The sequence below is a fragment of the Peromyscus leucopus genome, chromosome 10 (genome assembly GCF_004664715.2).
Source record: "Peromyscus leucopus breed LL Stock chromosome 10, UCI_PerLeu_2.1, whole genome shotgun sequence".
NCBI classification, from domain to species: Eukaryota; Metazoa; Chordata; class Mammalia; order Rodentia; family Cricetidae; genus Peromyscus; species Peromyscus leucopus.
Window position 1 is genome coordinate 25,353,560 of NC_051071.1, and position 15,649 is coordinate 25,369,208.

General features: G+C 47.0%; 1 protein-coding gene across 7 annotated transcripts in view; it reads left to right on the forward strand.

The window, feature by feature from the left end:
• The window catches only part of Tns3 (tensin 3), a 245,001-nt gene that overhangs the window by 109,344 nt on the left and 120,008 nt on the right, over positions 1–15,649 (forward strand). For all 7 annotated transcript variants that reach the window (XM_028890993.1, XM_028890995.1, XM_028890996.2 and 4 more), the window contains 4 exons: positions 7,922–7,974; positions 10,131–10,302; positions 11,937–11,987; positions 14,451–14,573. In XM_028890993.1, coding sequence (XP_028746826.1) covers positions 10,153–10,302; positions 11,937–11,987; positions 14,451–14,573 — 324 coding nt within the window. In that variant the 5' untranslated portion in view covers positions 7,922–7,974; positions 10,131–10,152. The remainder of the gene's footprint in view (positions 1–7,921; positions 7,975–10,130; positions 10,303–11,936; positions 11,988–14,450; positions 14,574–15,649) is intronic.

Sequence of the window (15,649 nt, forward strand, 5' to 3'; positions counted from 1 at the left end):
GGGTCTGTGTCCGTTTCTTCTTTCTTTCGCAGGTCCTGTGTGTATGGTGGGCCGATGAGGCGCACTGGCCAAAGGCTGAGAGGCTTCAGGGGACCACATTCAATGCCTCTGCGATGTCAGCATGCAAGTGCAGTGTGCAGAAAGGAATTTACACAGTTGCGTTTGAGGGCGTGTGTGGCTCGGTGGTGGAAAGTGCTTAATGTGTGTGAGGTTCTGGATTCTATACCCAGACAGACAGATGCTCACACACACGCACACGCACACACACACAGGTCCACAGATCCACAGAATCACACAGTATTTCCATGTAGCTACAGTCAGTGTAAGAAATGACTATGGTAAATGAGAAGATACAAACAAAACCCTGACTTGTTAGGACAGGGAGACCAGGCACCCCTTTGTTGTGAAGATGTTGTGTGGCTGAAGAGATGAACCATCAAAGAGTTCTTGGAGTTAGCAGTGAAACTTGGATTTGTGGGTTTAGAGCGTACGAGGCTACGTACAGCGCATGCAAAGGCCCTGGGGTAGGAGAAGCAGAGAACTGAGGTAGCAGCCCAGAATGGCTGGGGACTCCCCTCAGGGGGACAGCTCACTGGTACCTCAGTGGCCATACTGAGTGTCCACTCTTTACCCTGTGGCAACAGGACATTCACCTGTGAAAGATGCTTTGCTGGAAGTGTGCACAGTCATTAACTAGAACACATCATTATTAACTGCCCTGTGCAGGTTGTGTGCTGTGGGTGAGCTGCTTCCCAATGGATCCCCCATCAGTTGAGTGTACCCTTCCAAGACTCCTTTGAAGGCCCTGCTGTCACTCCTCGGCCTTCCCCTCCCAGGAGGGTGCCTGCCCACTGAGACATTTTCTAGAGTCCCTCTCTTTTTCTGGAGCACTGATACATTCCTAGAGAAATCCTTACTAGAGACAGCAGTCATGGATTTATGTATACACACCACCCTCCTCTTCCTACAAGGGATGTGCTCATCTCTCCCTAGGTCTGCACCAAATGTGAGACATCTGAATCTGGACTCCTCCTTCCTGGGAACGGAGCCATGGTTTGACCTTGCAGAAAAAGCCACCTTAGTCACTGAGGTCGTTCCACTCTGCCATGCCGGTTGACATGGCCACTCTCTGGCCTTGTGTGTGGGGTACGGCAGGGTGCCTGGTGAATGGGCATTCACTTCAGATGTTGTGCTACAGGATGCTACATTACAGGTGTTATATGTCAGGGACAACACTGCAGGACACCACGGTGTAGCCTGGGGCAATGGCCAGTGCACTGGGCGGTCAGTCTGGGAACAGCTGTTTTCCTCACCAGGCCCTGTGTGGATCCCTAACCTAAAGTGAGGTTTGATTAGGCATAGCCTTGGGATGGTGATAACAGTGTGGCCAGAGGGGCTTTCTTTGGGGGTACAGGGACCCATGTAGAGCCTGCATCCTTGAAGGTGGGACTGGTAGTTTATTCTATAGCAGGATGTCTTTGCTTTCCTGCCATCTGGCTTGTGTTCCCCTGTCCTGCCTGACACATATGTAGCATGCACAGATCCTGTGATGTGTCCACACAGAATCTTATGACCCTCAGGGTCACTGTCCTCTTTTGAGAGAGAGAGAGATACCTGGGTCTACAGTTACGGCTGGGAAGCTGCTGTTGCTGCATCTGCTTCAGATGATAAGAAATTGTAGCAGGAATCTTAAATGTTCTTATTAATAAAATCAAACCCGAGTCGAGTTATTGGGGTGAATACTGGAAGGTCAGCGAGACAGAACAAGCCATAGCTATCTCACCTCACCAGTTCCTCAGCTGATCCTGTTTCCTCAGACTGGAAGCCTCTGTGTCCTCATCCAGAATGAATCTCAGCTGAACTGTGCTGCTTCATAGCCTGAAAGTTTAACCAGCCGAATGCTTAACCAGCCACATGCTTAACCAGCCAAATGCCTCTAGTTTCTGGTCCTCACGCCTTATATACCTTTCTGCTTTCTACCATCACTCCCTAGGATTAAAGGCTTGCTTCCTCGGATTAAAGGCGTGAGTCACCATGCCTGGCTGTTTCCAATGTGGCCTTGAACTCACAGAGATCCAGAGGGATTTCTATCTCTGGAATGCTAGGATTAAAGGCGTGTGCTATCACTGCCTAACTAGTGGCTTTTCTGTTCTCTGACCCCAGATAAGTTTATTAAGGTACACAATATTTTGGGGAACACAATACCACCACATTTCCTCTCTTTTTGTCTAAAATTTAAAGAAAGCTTATAACTAATACAAGAAAAACTATCCAATAAGTATATACAATATATAGAGCCAAAAATTACATTAATGATGTCTAGTCCATTAACATTTGACAGATTCAGATAAAAACTCCATTATATATATTAACAATGTCCAGTCCAGTAACATCTGATAAACTCAGAACAAAAAATTTTCATTACTTATCTTATTTAAAACAAGTAGTTCCTCTTTAAAAGTAGGTTCCATAATTTCCTTTTTTATCTTGTCATATCCAAGAAATATCACCTTTAACAGAAGAAATCAATTTGAATTACTTTAAAAAGTTACTTATTCTTAAAGTGTGTGTGTGTGTGTGTGTGTGTGTGTGTACACGTGTGTGCATGGGTGTTTATGTGTCACTATGTATAGAGGCCAGAAGAGGACATTGGATCCCTTGGACCTAGAGTTGCAGGCAGTTTCAGGCTGCCTGATGTCACTACTGAATTTAGGTCCTGGGAGAGCAGTAAGCACGCTTGACTGCTGAGCTGTCTCTCCAGCCCCCTAAAACAAATTACAAGTGCTCAAATTTAATTCTTTATCACATTCTTCTTTGTATCTTATTTGTGGGTGTCTGGGCTAGCCTGGCCCCCACGTGCTTTCTCAGCAGCTGTTATTTTATAAGAAGATAGTGGTGGACCACAGTGGTTGGGCCGGGATGAGCCCTGGAGCTGGGCTGGGGAGAATGCGGTAAAGGACGAAGCAGCCAGAGCAGGGTGGCCTTGGCAAGGCTCCCTGGCACAGGTTTGACCTTCACTGTGGATCCTGCCTTACCTCCCTCCCTCTTCCTTCTCTCTGCACCTGTGAATGGTGATGACTGGGCTAAGTACCTGCCAGACAGGTGAGAGACTCTGCCCAACTGGAGTTACCACCTGAGGCAGGAAGCCTTGTGCACGCCTCTTGTGGGAGATCTGGTCATTGCCAGCACTGGCTCATGGTCAATCTTCCCCAGGAAGTTTCTGGGGACCGAGTAGCAGCCAGAGCAAGACCTCACTACGCATGTCTTCAGGACAGGGGTATCCCGGGGTTGTGACCACCCGTGGCTTCCCTGTGTGGTTCTAGGTATAGAAACTTCACATGCTGATGTGGAGCATGAGGCTGGTGGTATCTTTGAAAAGGTTTTGGTTTGGGCTCTAGGAGCTGCTGAATACTGAACACAGCTTGCAGGCAACCAGGCCTGGGCTGGGTTTCCAGCAGGATGCAAGTAGGCAGCACACACAGGACTGGAGCTTGGGTATCCAAGTGCATTGACTCTCTGTGACCGCAGATGGTGGTTCAGAAGTATGTTAGGACTAGATTAGAATTGGATGGGGCCCGGCTGAGCCTCTCCTTCCTGCCTCATTCCCTCAGATAGACGTGATGGAAGATGTTCCTTTGTGTGTTGTGGTGAGTCCCCAATGGGAGGGACCTTGTGTGGCACTTCAAGTGGTTGGGCATTTTATGAAATTATGAAATCTATGTAGTTAAACTCAGGTTGGCCTTGGGGGCGTGGAGATGGTGTAATAAATAGTCTTTTCCTGTTGGCATCATCCTCTGAAATTATATAGTTGTCAATTAAAAAAAAATTGTCAGTAGCTGTAATGTGCAAGATTTCAGATTGTGAGCAATTACTGTATCATGGGTTCAATGTGTGTGGCACCATGCTGAATCCATATGTGCTGGAATAGGACTGTCTGCCTCAGATGTCTTCCTCACTCTGGTGTGAATGGGCCTTGGGTCCTCATGGACACCCTCACATCTAGAGATCCATCATCCTTTCTTCCAGCCTCCTTGTACTAGGGAGGGTGAAACTCACCACACATGTCATGTGGATACCAGTTCTGTTTTATTTTTTTGTGGGGTGGTGGTGGTGGTAATGGTGAGGAGTGGTCTCAGTAATAGTTCCTCTTGGCCTGTAACTCATTCTGTATCCCAGGCTGACCTCAACAGATCCTGCCTCAGCCTTGCCAGGGCTGGGATTCCAGGCCTGCCTACCATGCCTGGCTCCAGTGCCCACATCTAACAGTCACACATTCTCCATGTGGGTGTAAACTTAAAATGAAGGTCAGTGGGAAAACTAAGTGGTTTGGCCAGTGAACCTTATTGTGCTTTTTTGATAAAGGACAAGGCTGTGTGGTGTGACTCATGGTAAAATGATAAGTACAGTTTAAATTCTGAAAACTATAGGATACTTAAAGATCTTGGGTGTGGGGTGTTTTAGTCTGCTTTTGTTGCTAGGTATGACCGAATGTCATAGCTTAGGTAATTTATATAGAACAAACACTTGCTTACTTCTTGATTTTATGTCTAAAAATACTTATTTTTATTTTATGTGTACATGTTTTGCTTGTGTGTGTGTGTGTGTGTGTGTGCGTGTGTGTGTGTGTGTGTGTGTACACCGTGTGCATGTCTGGTGACCACCGAGGCTGTCAGCTCTCCTGGAACAGGAGTTACAGGTTGTGGCTGCCATGTGGGTGCTGGAATTAAGGCCAGGTCCTCTGCAAGCACTCTTAACCACTGAGTCATCTCTCTGTCCCTGGAATGAACATTTATTTAGTTCATGGTTCTAGGGGTGGAGAGGTCCACGCTAAAGGGCTGTCTAGTAAGGGACTACTTTGGAAAGGTCCTTTTGAGATTCCACCTCAAACTTGGATTGCGGAGTTCACAGTGTCAAGTACCAACCACTACTCTGTGGGACTGACAGGCCTTCTTGCTGGTAGGGTTTCTGATCCGTTAGCCTTTTTTTTTTTTTTTTTTTTTTTTCCAGTTTTTTCGAGACAGGGTTTCTTTGTGCCTTTCCTGGAACTCACTTGGTAGACCAGGCTGGCCTCGAACTCACAGAGATCCGCCTGCCTCTGCCTCCCAAGTGCTGGGATTAAAGGCGTGCACCACCGTTAGCCTTTTAATCCATGCATATCTTAGTCATAAATTAAGACAGAGTAATGATCTCTCCTGACCAGACTTAAGCAAGGATTAATCTCAGCCCGAGTCTTAGTGAGGACAAGCCATATTCAGACCATAGCTTTGGTTCTAGCATGGTGCACCCAAGTGAGCAAATGGCCCTGGGGTGTTGGTATGGTCAGGTGTAGAGACCAGGACAGTTTTATCCATCGTCGATGAGCAGCATAGGTCAACCCATGACATTTTCCACTCAGAGGTCTGTTGAAATCTTGATAGATGGAACATTTTTCCTTTTTGTTATAAATTCAGCATTTTGTTTGCAAAGAGCCCTTCCTGGTTATAGTAAGCAGAAGCCTGTCTTGAGGTGCCGTAATTTTAGTCTTATACACATAGGGTTTCTGTGTTGTTTTTTTCTCTGCCTTCCTAAAGAGCTCACTTCGGCATTCCGTTTGGCCCCGTGACTGCTGCATCACAAAAGAAGCAGTGAGAAATCCAGCCTGTGTTTTAACAAGATTACTGGTCTTTTGGTTAGCAATTGAGGCTAATGGCTCCATGTGGATGGATGGGACAGGGTCCTCAATCCTGCCCTTGTTTCAGAAGAAACTGGTGCTTAGGGCAGTGGCGGAGTCCAGGCTTACAGCATCTCCAGAGCCAAAGTCTTAGCGCCAAGCCTTCATTCATGTATTTATTCTGCAGGTATAAAGTGATGCCCCTACATGTGGGGTCACGTGTCCTTCAGCAGAGTGGTGACATCCTCCAGCAGGATGGTGATGCCTTCCAGTTGAGTGGTGGTTACAGTCACCACGTTACCTGGAACTATGACAAGACCCTGTCCCAATGTCAGTGATTTTGATTACCCACTGAGATTGGTGTGGAGTCCAAAGGGAGACACAGTGATTTCTGGAAACCTCCTGTGGGGGTGGAATAGGCCTATGAGAGGGTAAGGACGGTGGGATGGTCCTGGGCAGCAGGTCCAGGCCATGTGGCTAGACCACACCTATAGGGAAGGTGCAGGGCTCCCCTGAGGCCTCCATAGCCTCTTGGCCAGGTTTGCCTGTGAGCAACTGCAGTTTGGTAGGATCCTTGCTCCAGGTCCAAGAGCCTCAGATCCACCTTTTGTGGCTCCTGACATCATCTCATTTGGAACAAAAGACAGGGAACAGCTCTTTGGGTGGTGGGGAGAGGCCTAGATGTTACCCGGGAGACCGGCAGTGTCTCCAAGATGACTATAGACATGGTGACTTTCTCCTTTCCTATTCGGGTATCATGTGAGTTCTTAGCAGAAAATGGAACAAGACAAAAAACAAAAAACAAAAAAAAACAAAAACAAAAACAAAAACAACAAAAAACAAACAAACAAAAAAACCCAAAACCAAAAAACAAACCTACAGAACTATAAAAGGGAAATGGAGCAGAACTGTGTCCCAGAAAGAAACTGTTTCTCTTCCAGCATGTATTCAGCATCCAGTCTGCATCTGCATGGATGTGGGTGTCTGTTGTGTGACTGATTCATGTCTCCATGATCCTGATTTAGGATGACTGAACTTGAGCCCCACCCCCAATGGTGGGAAAGCGATGAGCCCCTCCACCCCGGGATGCTTGGAAACTGATGAGCATTCAGTGGAAACTGTATTGATTTGAACTTGGATCTCTTTCTGGACTTGTGCTATATGGTATATCTCTAAAGTGTACAGTGGTAGCCACCTCTGCTCTGGTTAGCTGTGTGGTCACAACAGGACATGGGGACCTCTTTGGTGTTGCTGCCAGGTTATTCTCCAGGTTAGATGTGTTAATTAAAAGTTATTAATTGTGTGTGTGTGTGTGTGTGTGTGTGTGTGTGTGTCTGTCTGTCTGTCTGTCTGTCTGTAGGCCATGCCTGTGCAGGTGCCACAGAGGCCAGAAGAGGGCTGTGGAGTCACTGGAGCTGGAGGTAGAGTTGTGAGCTGCCCAGTGCTGGGAACTATAGGTCTTCTGGAAGCTTAGGAGGCTCTCTAAAGTGCTCAGCTATCTTTCCAACCCTTAAACTCAGTTTTGTTTTATGGTATTTTCCACTTCGGGTGGGTTTCTCGGGGACCTGCTCCATTGTTAATGAGGTGAGGTCCGGAGCTTGGACAGGACCCGTTGGCCATCATCTACCTAGGATGTGTTTCTACTGTAGAGCATCCACGGCACCTACACAACTGTGCAGTCACAACTCTTTGCCGTTTGCCCTTTGTAGTTATGTAAACACTGTCTACATGTCCTGTGCCGCTCACTCTGGGTCGATTGTTTTAGGATCCCTCTTGAGAACTGATGGGTCCTAAATACTTGTCATATCCACTCACAGTGTCCTCACATCAGGACCCAGTTGACATATCAGCAGCACTTGTACAGAATCTTCTTAGAAGTTTCTGTTTCTTGTATTCTAATAAATACAAATTCTGCTCTGAGATCATCTAGTCTGAGTCCCGAGTTCAGTTCCCGCCTTCTGTATGTGCTGAGTTTGTGACCGCCCAGTCCTGGAGAGGGGGTGGTCTCACTATCCCCTGCCTGATAGCCTTCCATAGAATTGTGACATTGGGCAACCGAAAATCCTCTGATACGCTACACACCTTCCTGGGTGATAAGGGAGGTGGGAGGGACAATGTTTGCTTACCATTGATGATTAAGCTGTGGGACAGCTGTCTTTTTTCCTCCTGGTGATGGTGGTGGTGGCAAGGATGGGTAGTTGGTCTAAGTGCCGTATGGGCTGGTATGTAAAGAAATTAATCTCAAAAGGATTTTTGTTTTGATATTTGCAGGCTCCTGAAAGTTCCACCCCACCTGCTGCTCTCCGCTGTGACAAGCCTTCAAGGTGAGTGTTCCTCTGGGAAAGAAGGTCATTCCTACGCCCCTGGCCACAGTTTGGGGGTGGTCACCAGAGAGGAGACTAGGACATTTTATTACTTATTCTGTCATCATGTTTTTTTGGAGGCATGTGAGGGATTAGACCCATAGCCTGGTTCATGCTAGGCAAGTGCTCTACCACGGAGCACCCCAGCCCGCCCCTAACTACTGTTTCTAAGAATGAATCATCAAAGGTAAAACATCTCATTTGTCACCATTTCTGATTTTATATTGTGGGAACATCTTGTCTTTTGGTAGAAAGTGATATTGACATCTGGTTGTATGACGTCAGTAGTGAGGAATGGGTAGGCACACCTCAGGGAACAGCCGCTTGCTGTCAGGGGCCAGGAGAGGTGGCCTTCAGCCCAGTCAGCTGCAGAACCTTTGGAAACCACCTCTTTATGGTCTGAGATAGCTGTAAGAGGTCACATTACTGTCATTATTATTACTATTACTACTGGTAATGTTCTTAGTGTTTAATTTGGTTCATTTAAAAAAATAATTGAAACTTTTATGACCATGTTTGATGAATAAAATGGAAGAGAAAAAAATCTTTGAAAGTGCTTAAACAAGTCATCTGTAAAAAACAAATTATGGTATTGAATACTTGGTGTTGTTTCTACTTTAAGAATGATAATGGCATTATTGATGATTTGATAAAATCTTGTAGAAATCTATACTATAAAGGTTTTCTTGGTTGTCTGCCATCCATCCATCCATCCATCCATCCATCCATCCATCCATCCATCCATCCATCCATCTATCTGAGACAAGGTCTTACCTGGTAGCTCTAGCTGGCCTGAAAGTCAGTCCTATGTATACTGGGCTAGTTAAGAACTCACAAAGATCTGCTCGCCTTTGCTTCCAAAGTGCTGGGATTAAAGATGCATGCCATCGTGCCTGGCACTATTGGTATTTATTTGTTTGTTTGTTTGCTTTTTTGAGACAGGGTTTCTCAGTGAAGCTTTGGAGCCTGTCCTGGAACTTGCTCTGAAGACCAGGGTGGCCTCGAACTCTTCAGAGATACACCTACCTGCCTCTGCCTCCCAAGTGCTGGGATTAAAGGCCTGTGCCACCACTGCTCGGCCACTATTGGGTTTTTTTAAGGATGACTTGCTTCAGAGTAGTTGCAAGAGTAGAGGACTGTGGAACAGAAGCTGGCGAGTGTTGGGTGGAGATTACAGGGTGCTGGTGATTGTGAAGGCGTGAATAGGGACAAAACTGACTGAGGGCAGGTGATTCGAAGGATGGATGGATGCATGAGGTGTGCTGAACCATTTTTATGATTTTGATTTTTTTTCCTCCCTCAAAGCCAAGAGAAATACATACAGTAAAAGTAAGAAAAACAAACCCAGGCAAGCAGCCTGGGAGTGGCGGCAGCATACTCTGCTCTGATTTCACTTAGTGTTTTCTCTTGGCGTTGACCCTCTGCCCTGTCTCTTGGATCCCTTTTGCATCCTGGTCTTGAGTGTGGGTCCCTGCATCCTGTTCGCATGGGGCTTTCTCCAAAGAGCCTGTAGGGGGAAGGCCTCCTTTGTGGCAGAACCGTCGATCTCATCATGTCCTAGCTTACCCACTTTCCAACACGGGGTCTAGCTTCATCTCTTGGCTTCTGGCACAATCCCTCCCTCTCCCCATAATTTGTCCAGTCTCCTTCACTAGCCTCTTCCCCGGGAATAGCATGTAGACAGGGTGGCTGCTGGCTTCTGTAGTCGTCTGTGGTCTCTGCTTCCACCATCCTTTTTTTGTCTGAGGTGTGCTTCCTCCGGCTGCCTCATGCTGACCCTGAAACCTTGGTGTCAGGGTTGTGTGCCTTCTCCAAGAGCAAATCTGGGCACACGGCAGAGCCTGGTGTGCCTCCCGGTGTACCCACATGCTTTCTGCCCGTGCCCCTGCACTCTTCTCCAAGCTTCTCCTCTGCATATTCCCAGTAGTTAGGGTCTTGCATCTGCTCAGTCTTGACCTGCCATAGATCTGTGTACCCTAGTGCGTGGGGGAACAGTGTAGATGGACTGTAATGAGACTCTCGGGAAGCTGCTGCTCCCATCTCTCTCCTGAAAACCCCGGGAGTGTTCATCCCTTTTCCTGTTATCCTTTTACTGACTGCCTCCTTCTCTCTTGCAGGCCCCTGGTCCTGAGTCCAGCCATGGAGGACAGCCATGAACTGGACCTTACATATGTCACGGAGAGGATCATCGCAGTGTCCTTCCCTGCCAGTTGCTCAGAGGAGTCCTATTTGCACAGCCTGCAGGAAGTCACACGCATGCTCAAGTCTAAGCATGGGGACAACTACCTGGTGAGTGGGCAGGACAGTCACAGCGTGGCAGAGGGGCTTGAGGCAGGGGTCCTGAGGAGGGAGCATGTGAGGGCCAGGTATGTGTATGTGCCTTGCTAACAAAGGGGGATGGTTTTGGGGTCTGGAACCCAACTCAAGAGTCTAGAAAGTGGGAGTTGGCCATGTGCTCTGCCCATCCACTGTAAGCTTTGCTCTTATTGGCTGTGACAGTTGACTGTAGGGGTGGCTGCTGCCCCTGTCCAGCATGGATTATGGCTTCTGGCTCCTAGGATTGTAGGCATTCCTAGTCAGCTACCTCTGGCTAATGCCAGGTGGTATCCCTGGTCCTGTCCCCTCCTGCTTTCCAGTACATTGGACAGGCAAGAGGGTGGGTGCCCAAGAGACAAGAGCGGTCATGGGGGCAAGCATAGGCAGCCTGATTTCACAACATGTGTGCTATGAGGGGGACCGTATTGGAGGAGAAGTAGAGAGTGGCTTTGCACACGCCTCTCTGATTGGCCCTGTTCTCTTCCAGGGCTACCAGCCCCACAGAGCCTCTTTCTGCTGCTGTAATCACTGCTTAGATTACATCGACAGCTTCTAGCACCTTCTCTCATGCTGCCGCCTTATCTCAGGAGAGCTAATCTTACAAAGCCAACAAGGAGGTTATTGTCACCCTCAGCAGCCTTCTCCCACGGCTAGACTCAGGGCTAGGCTCAGTGGGGACCAGCCGTTGCTTCCAGGATAGTCTCTTCATGAACTGCCTGTGACCTCTTCCAGCACTTGGACTCCCTGAAGTCCCGCCTGGTTGTGGGCAGGGGAGTAGCATCCTAGCCCCCAAGATGGCTACACCTTTCATGAGGCCCCTCCAGAGCTGCCTCTGCCTTCACAGTGCAACCTCTTCGGGACCAGGGCTCCTCCAGTGGGAAGCTGGCCCCACACCAATCCCTTTCTTCCCACACTTCCCAAGGAGACGGCTTGAGGGCATTCCAAACCCAGAAACCTTTTAGGGAAGGCAGTTACAGTGATTGATGTAGCTGGCCAGGCCCCAGTGTCCTGTGGCCTCCAAGGAAGAGGAGTTGAGTGCTAATGATTCAAGCAGGACGTGCGTGGGGCTGAGACTGAGTGGGCCCAGGAGGTAACTGGGGCTGAATTAAGGAGGAGCCATGTGTCCTGTGTTGGCCTTGATTCCAGAAAGCTGTGGTTTGTTAGTGGCAAGCTTCCAGCTCAGGCTTTTCTATACCTGGCTCTTCTACTGAGAAACCACTACTGCCTGCCCCAAGAGTGCCCCTTGTGCTGAGCAGGACCAGGAAGAGCTACTACAGATCTGTGTGCACAGACATTGTGTTTTAGAATGTTTGCAGATTTGGAAAAAAAATAAAAAGCAAAACAAACAAGAAGGAAGAGTTTACCTTGCCTATCTTAGCTAACAAAAATGCTCATTTTGGTTAACAAAAGGAAAATGTTGGATTTACAGAAGTTCGAGTACCGTCCAAATCTTGCTTTGTTTCTGTCCTGTGACCACACACACATCTGTGCAATTCAGTTTCTTTTTGGTCCTTGACCCTCAGAGGCAACTGTTTAAATGCAGTTGTGTGTTTTCCTTTCTCTCGGGGAACCATGCTTTGTCTACAATTATTTGTTTCCCTTTGTAGGTATTAAACCTTTCAGAAAGGAGATACGACCTTACAAAGCTTAATCCAAAGGTATGGAATTTATTTCTTCAGAGTTTGACTTAGTAATAATGTAAGTGATGCAGGTTTTGTTTGTACAAACATAGTTCTCACCGGCTTTGTGGAATATAGCTTGGTATCAAGGAATATTAACTACTATTTATATCCTTTGGTTACTTTTAAAATTAAAAATAATAGATCCACAGGAAGTGAGGTCCTGTATACCTTCCACTTTGGCTCCATCAGTGGCAGCAACTTATAATACTTATACAGGCCCAGCATCCCTCATCTGACAATCTGAAGTCCTAGCTACTCGATCTCTAAACCTTGGCCTGGAGCAATGGCTCAGTGGTTAAGAGCACCCAGGGCTCTTGCAGGGGATCTGAATTTGATCCTTAGCACCCACTGCAGCAGCTCACTGCTCCTGCAACTCCAGCGCCAGGGTGATCAGATGCCTCTGCTGGATGCAGGCGCTGCACTTATGTGTACATACCCCCCCCCCCCCCCCCCCCCCCGGCCCACACACAAAATAAAATAACTCTATTTTTTAAAGGCAAAACTTTGTTGCATGTCAACATAGCACCATGGAAGGAAAATTCCATACCCTGGACACTATATATGGTATTATTGAAAATATTATATGAAGTTGCCTCAAGGTGCTGTACATATAGTGCATATGAAGCAAATGGATTTGTTTTGTGTTCAGGTATGTGTCCTTTCTCTTAAGATACATATAGGGGCAGATATCCCAGAGTTTGAAACAGACAAAACCCCAACCATATCTGGCCCAATATGATTTGGAGAAGGGATGCTTATTTATAAAACATCTGTATGTATCAGAAGCGCTGCCTCCCTGGAGCCCGCAGCCTTCATTCATAACTCACTAGTTTGCATACTCATGTGCCTGTGTGTAGTTCTCTGCCACTTTAGCATGTGTGTAGATTTGTCTAGCCATCACAACCAAGGTGCAAGAGCCTTTCCATTGATATGAAGATGTCTCTTCTGAGACCTCTCTCTTTTTTTAAAAAAGATTTATTTATTTATTTATTATGTATACAGTGTTCTGTCTGCATGTATGCCTGCAGGCCAGAAGAGGGCACTAGATCTCATTATGGATGATTGTGAGCCACCATGTGGTTGCTGGGAATTGAATGCAGGACCTCTAGAAGAGCAGCCAGTGCTCTTAACCTCTGAGCCATCTCTCCAGCCCCTGAGACCTCTTAATAGTCACAAATATCCGCTTCATCTATGATTATTCTTAGTAGCAAAACTTAGAGATAAAATCAGGACTGTGCGACTATGTTTGCATATATATTCTGTATGTTGAAATGCTTTGCAACCATTAGAATAGAACAATATAGGCTGAACATCCCATAACCTGGAATAAAAATACTCTGAAATTCAAAACTTTTGGAGTACTGTCATGTTCAAAAACTTCAGGTTTTGTTGTATTTACCATTTTGGTTTTCCAGAATATGGATGCCCAGTTGGTAAAGTCTATCAAATACTCAGAATCTGGAAAAAACTCTAAGCTAATTCTGGCCCCAGACCTACTAGTAAAGAATACAGTATGGAATTTTTATGTGTCTCAATTTTGCTGGGTGCACAGGAAAGGGGTCCAGAGCTTCATGGAACTACCATGCTGGCTGCCTTTGCTGTGGTCCAACCTATTGAACTCCTTTCTATTACTTTCATCCATGAAAGAGCTCTACTCATCCCATCCCCTAAAAATAGAAAATGGGAAGAGAAGCAACATCTCCATATGGCCCTCCCACGTGCGTGGCCAGAGGCAGGGCTGCTTGCTTGGGGCTTTGGCCCTTCTCAGTAATTTTCTATGTTCATGTGCCAAAATAGAAGCAAAACTTGAAGGAGCCTCCTCACTTCTGGAGGACTCTGTGTTCCTGAAGTGTGGCCTGCACGGCATAGGAAACATTGAGTTCACAGCGGACCCTGTGTCCCTGAAGTGTGGTCTGCATGGCACGGGAAACATTGAGTTCACAGAGGACCCTGTGTCCCTGAAGTGTGGTCTGCATGGCACAGGAAACATTGGGTTCACAGCGGACCCTGTGTCTCTGAAGTGTGGTCTGCACGGCATGGGAAACATGGGGTTCACTATATTTGCCAGACTCCTTTTTAGCTTGAGAGGACAATATTTGACAGAAGTATGGGCCACAGGCTGCTGTTTTAGATCTTGGAGGTTCTTGGATCCCTCTACAGTCAACTTTGAACCATTAACGCCTCTGAAAGTCCTCTGTAGAACTGTCACCCAGCTACAAAGGAGCAGACCAGTGCCTAGGTGACGTGTGGTCTGTGGGCGATGTGGTGGCTATTATTTTCTTTCCTGTAAAGGAACCTGGCCAGATGCTCATCAGCTTTTAGAAGAGGCCTACACAACATCCTCCCTGACCCCCAAGTAGATTATGTCACTATGAGATTACCACAGAAAGGTCTAGGAAGTAGAAACTGAGGCAGCTTTCTTCTCTCTCTCTCTTGCAGATCATGGATGTGGGCTGGCCTGAGCTGCATGCACCACCTCTTGACAGGATGTGTACCATATGTAAAGCCCAGGAGTCCTGGCTGAACAGTGACCCCCAGCATGTGGTCGTCATCCACTGCAGGGTGAGTGTTCCTGCTCCCACATACTCTGGAGGTCCAGCTGGACTTCTAGCATTTAAGGAGCCACATGGGTTAAGATCGGTGCTGGTCACAGGCACCAGCTGATTTTCTTGGAAACCACTGTGGTTCCAAGGTGATGGTGAGCTGGTGTGATATGCTCCATGTAGGTATACATTTTAGATTTCCTATTCATCATAAAATAAAATAAAAAGAATCCCCAAGCCCACAGTTTGGCTTTAGAATGAATTCATAGGTCTGAGGTTTCTGGTATCACTAGACTTTTTAAACCCCCCCTTCTAGCCATTCCATTCTACTTGTTCACTCTGAATATTAATAACATTGAAATGGATTGTAATATGACTGGAAACATATGGGTTACCAAAGATGAAAACATCATCTAGCTGTTCCACTTCTCCTTCCTTAAGCGAGTCTGGTCTCTCTTTGTGTGGGTGTCCAGTCTATGGACTTGTGATGATTCCTTTTCGTTACCCGCTATAGGGCATGCATTGCTTTAAACCACTTTCGAAAATACCCAGAAAATGTGCCACGAGACATAAGCTTTTAATTTGACATTGTGATTGCTGATGCCATCCAGAGTTCACCATCATCGTGGCTGCAGGGCTGAAATCCGCTGGCTTCGCACAATGAGTGTTTCCTTTCACACATGCCCGGAGTGACTAATAGACATGTCTCAGCTAGGGCAGGGGCAGAGTAGAGCTGAGCTGTGGTAGCCATTCTGTTTGCTACAAGGGCTGTGTTCCGTGTTCAACATATGCACAAGCCGTCGCCAACTTGAAGGAGGCTGTGCTGCTGGCGGGAGAGAGTGTTCTTCCACACTTTACCCCTTGTTTGAAAGTCTGTGCTGAGGAAGATTCCCAGGAGATGTTGGTTGGGGTGAGTCTAGGATTTTTGTTAAGATTGAAATAGAGCTAGAAATCCAAAAGACTGCTGCCTATACTATGGCCACGAGTGCATCCCACCTACCACGCATTTTCCTACAGTCTGGGAGCTAAGAGCTGGTCTGAAGGCGAAAATTCTCACAGTGTTTACACCTGGAGTCTGACAGGAATGAAGACACA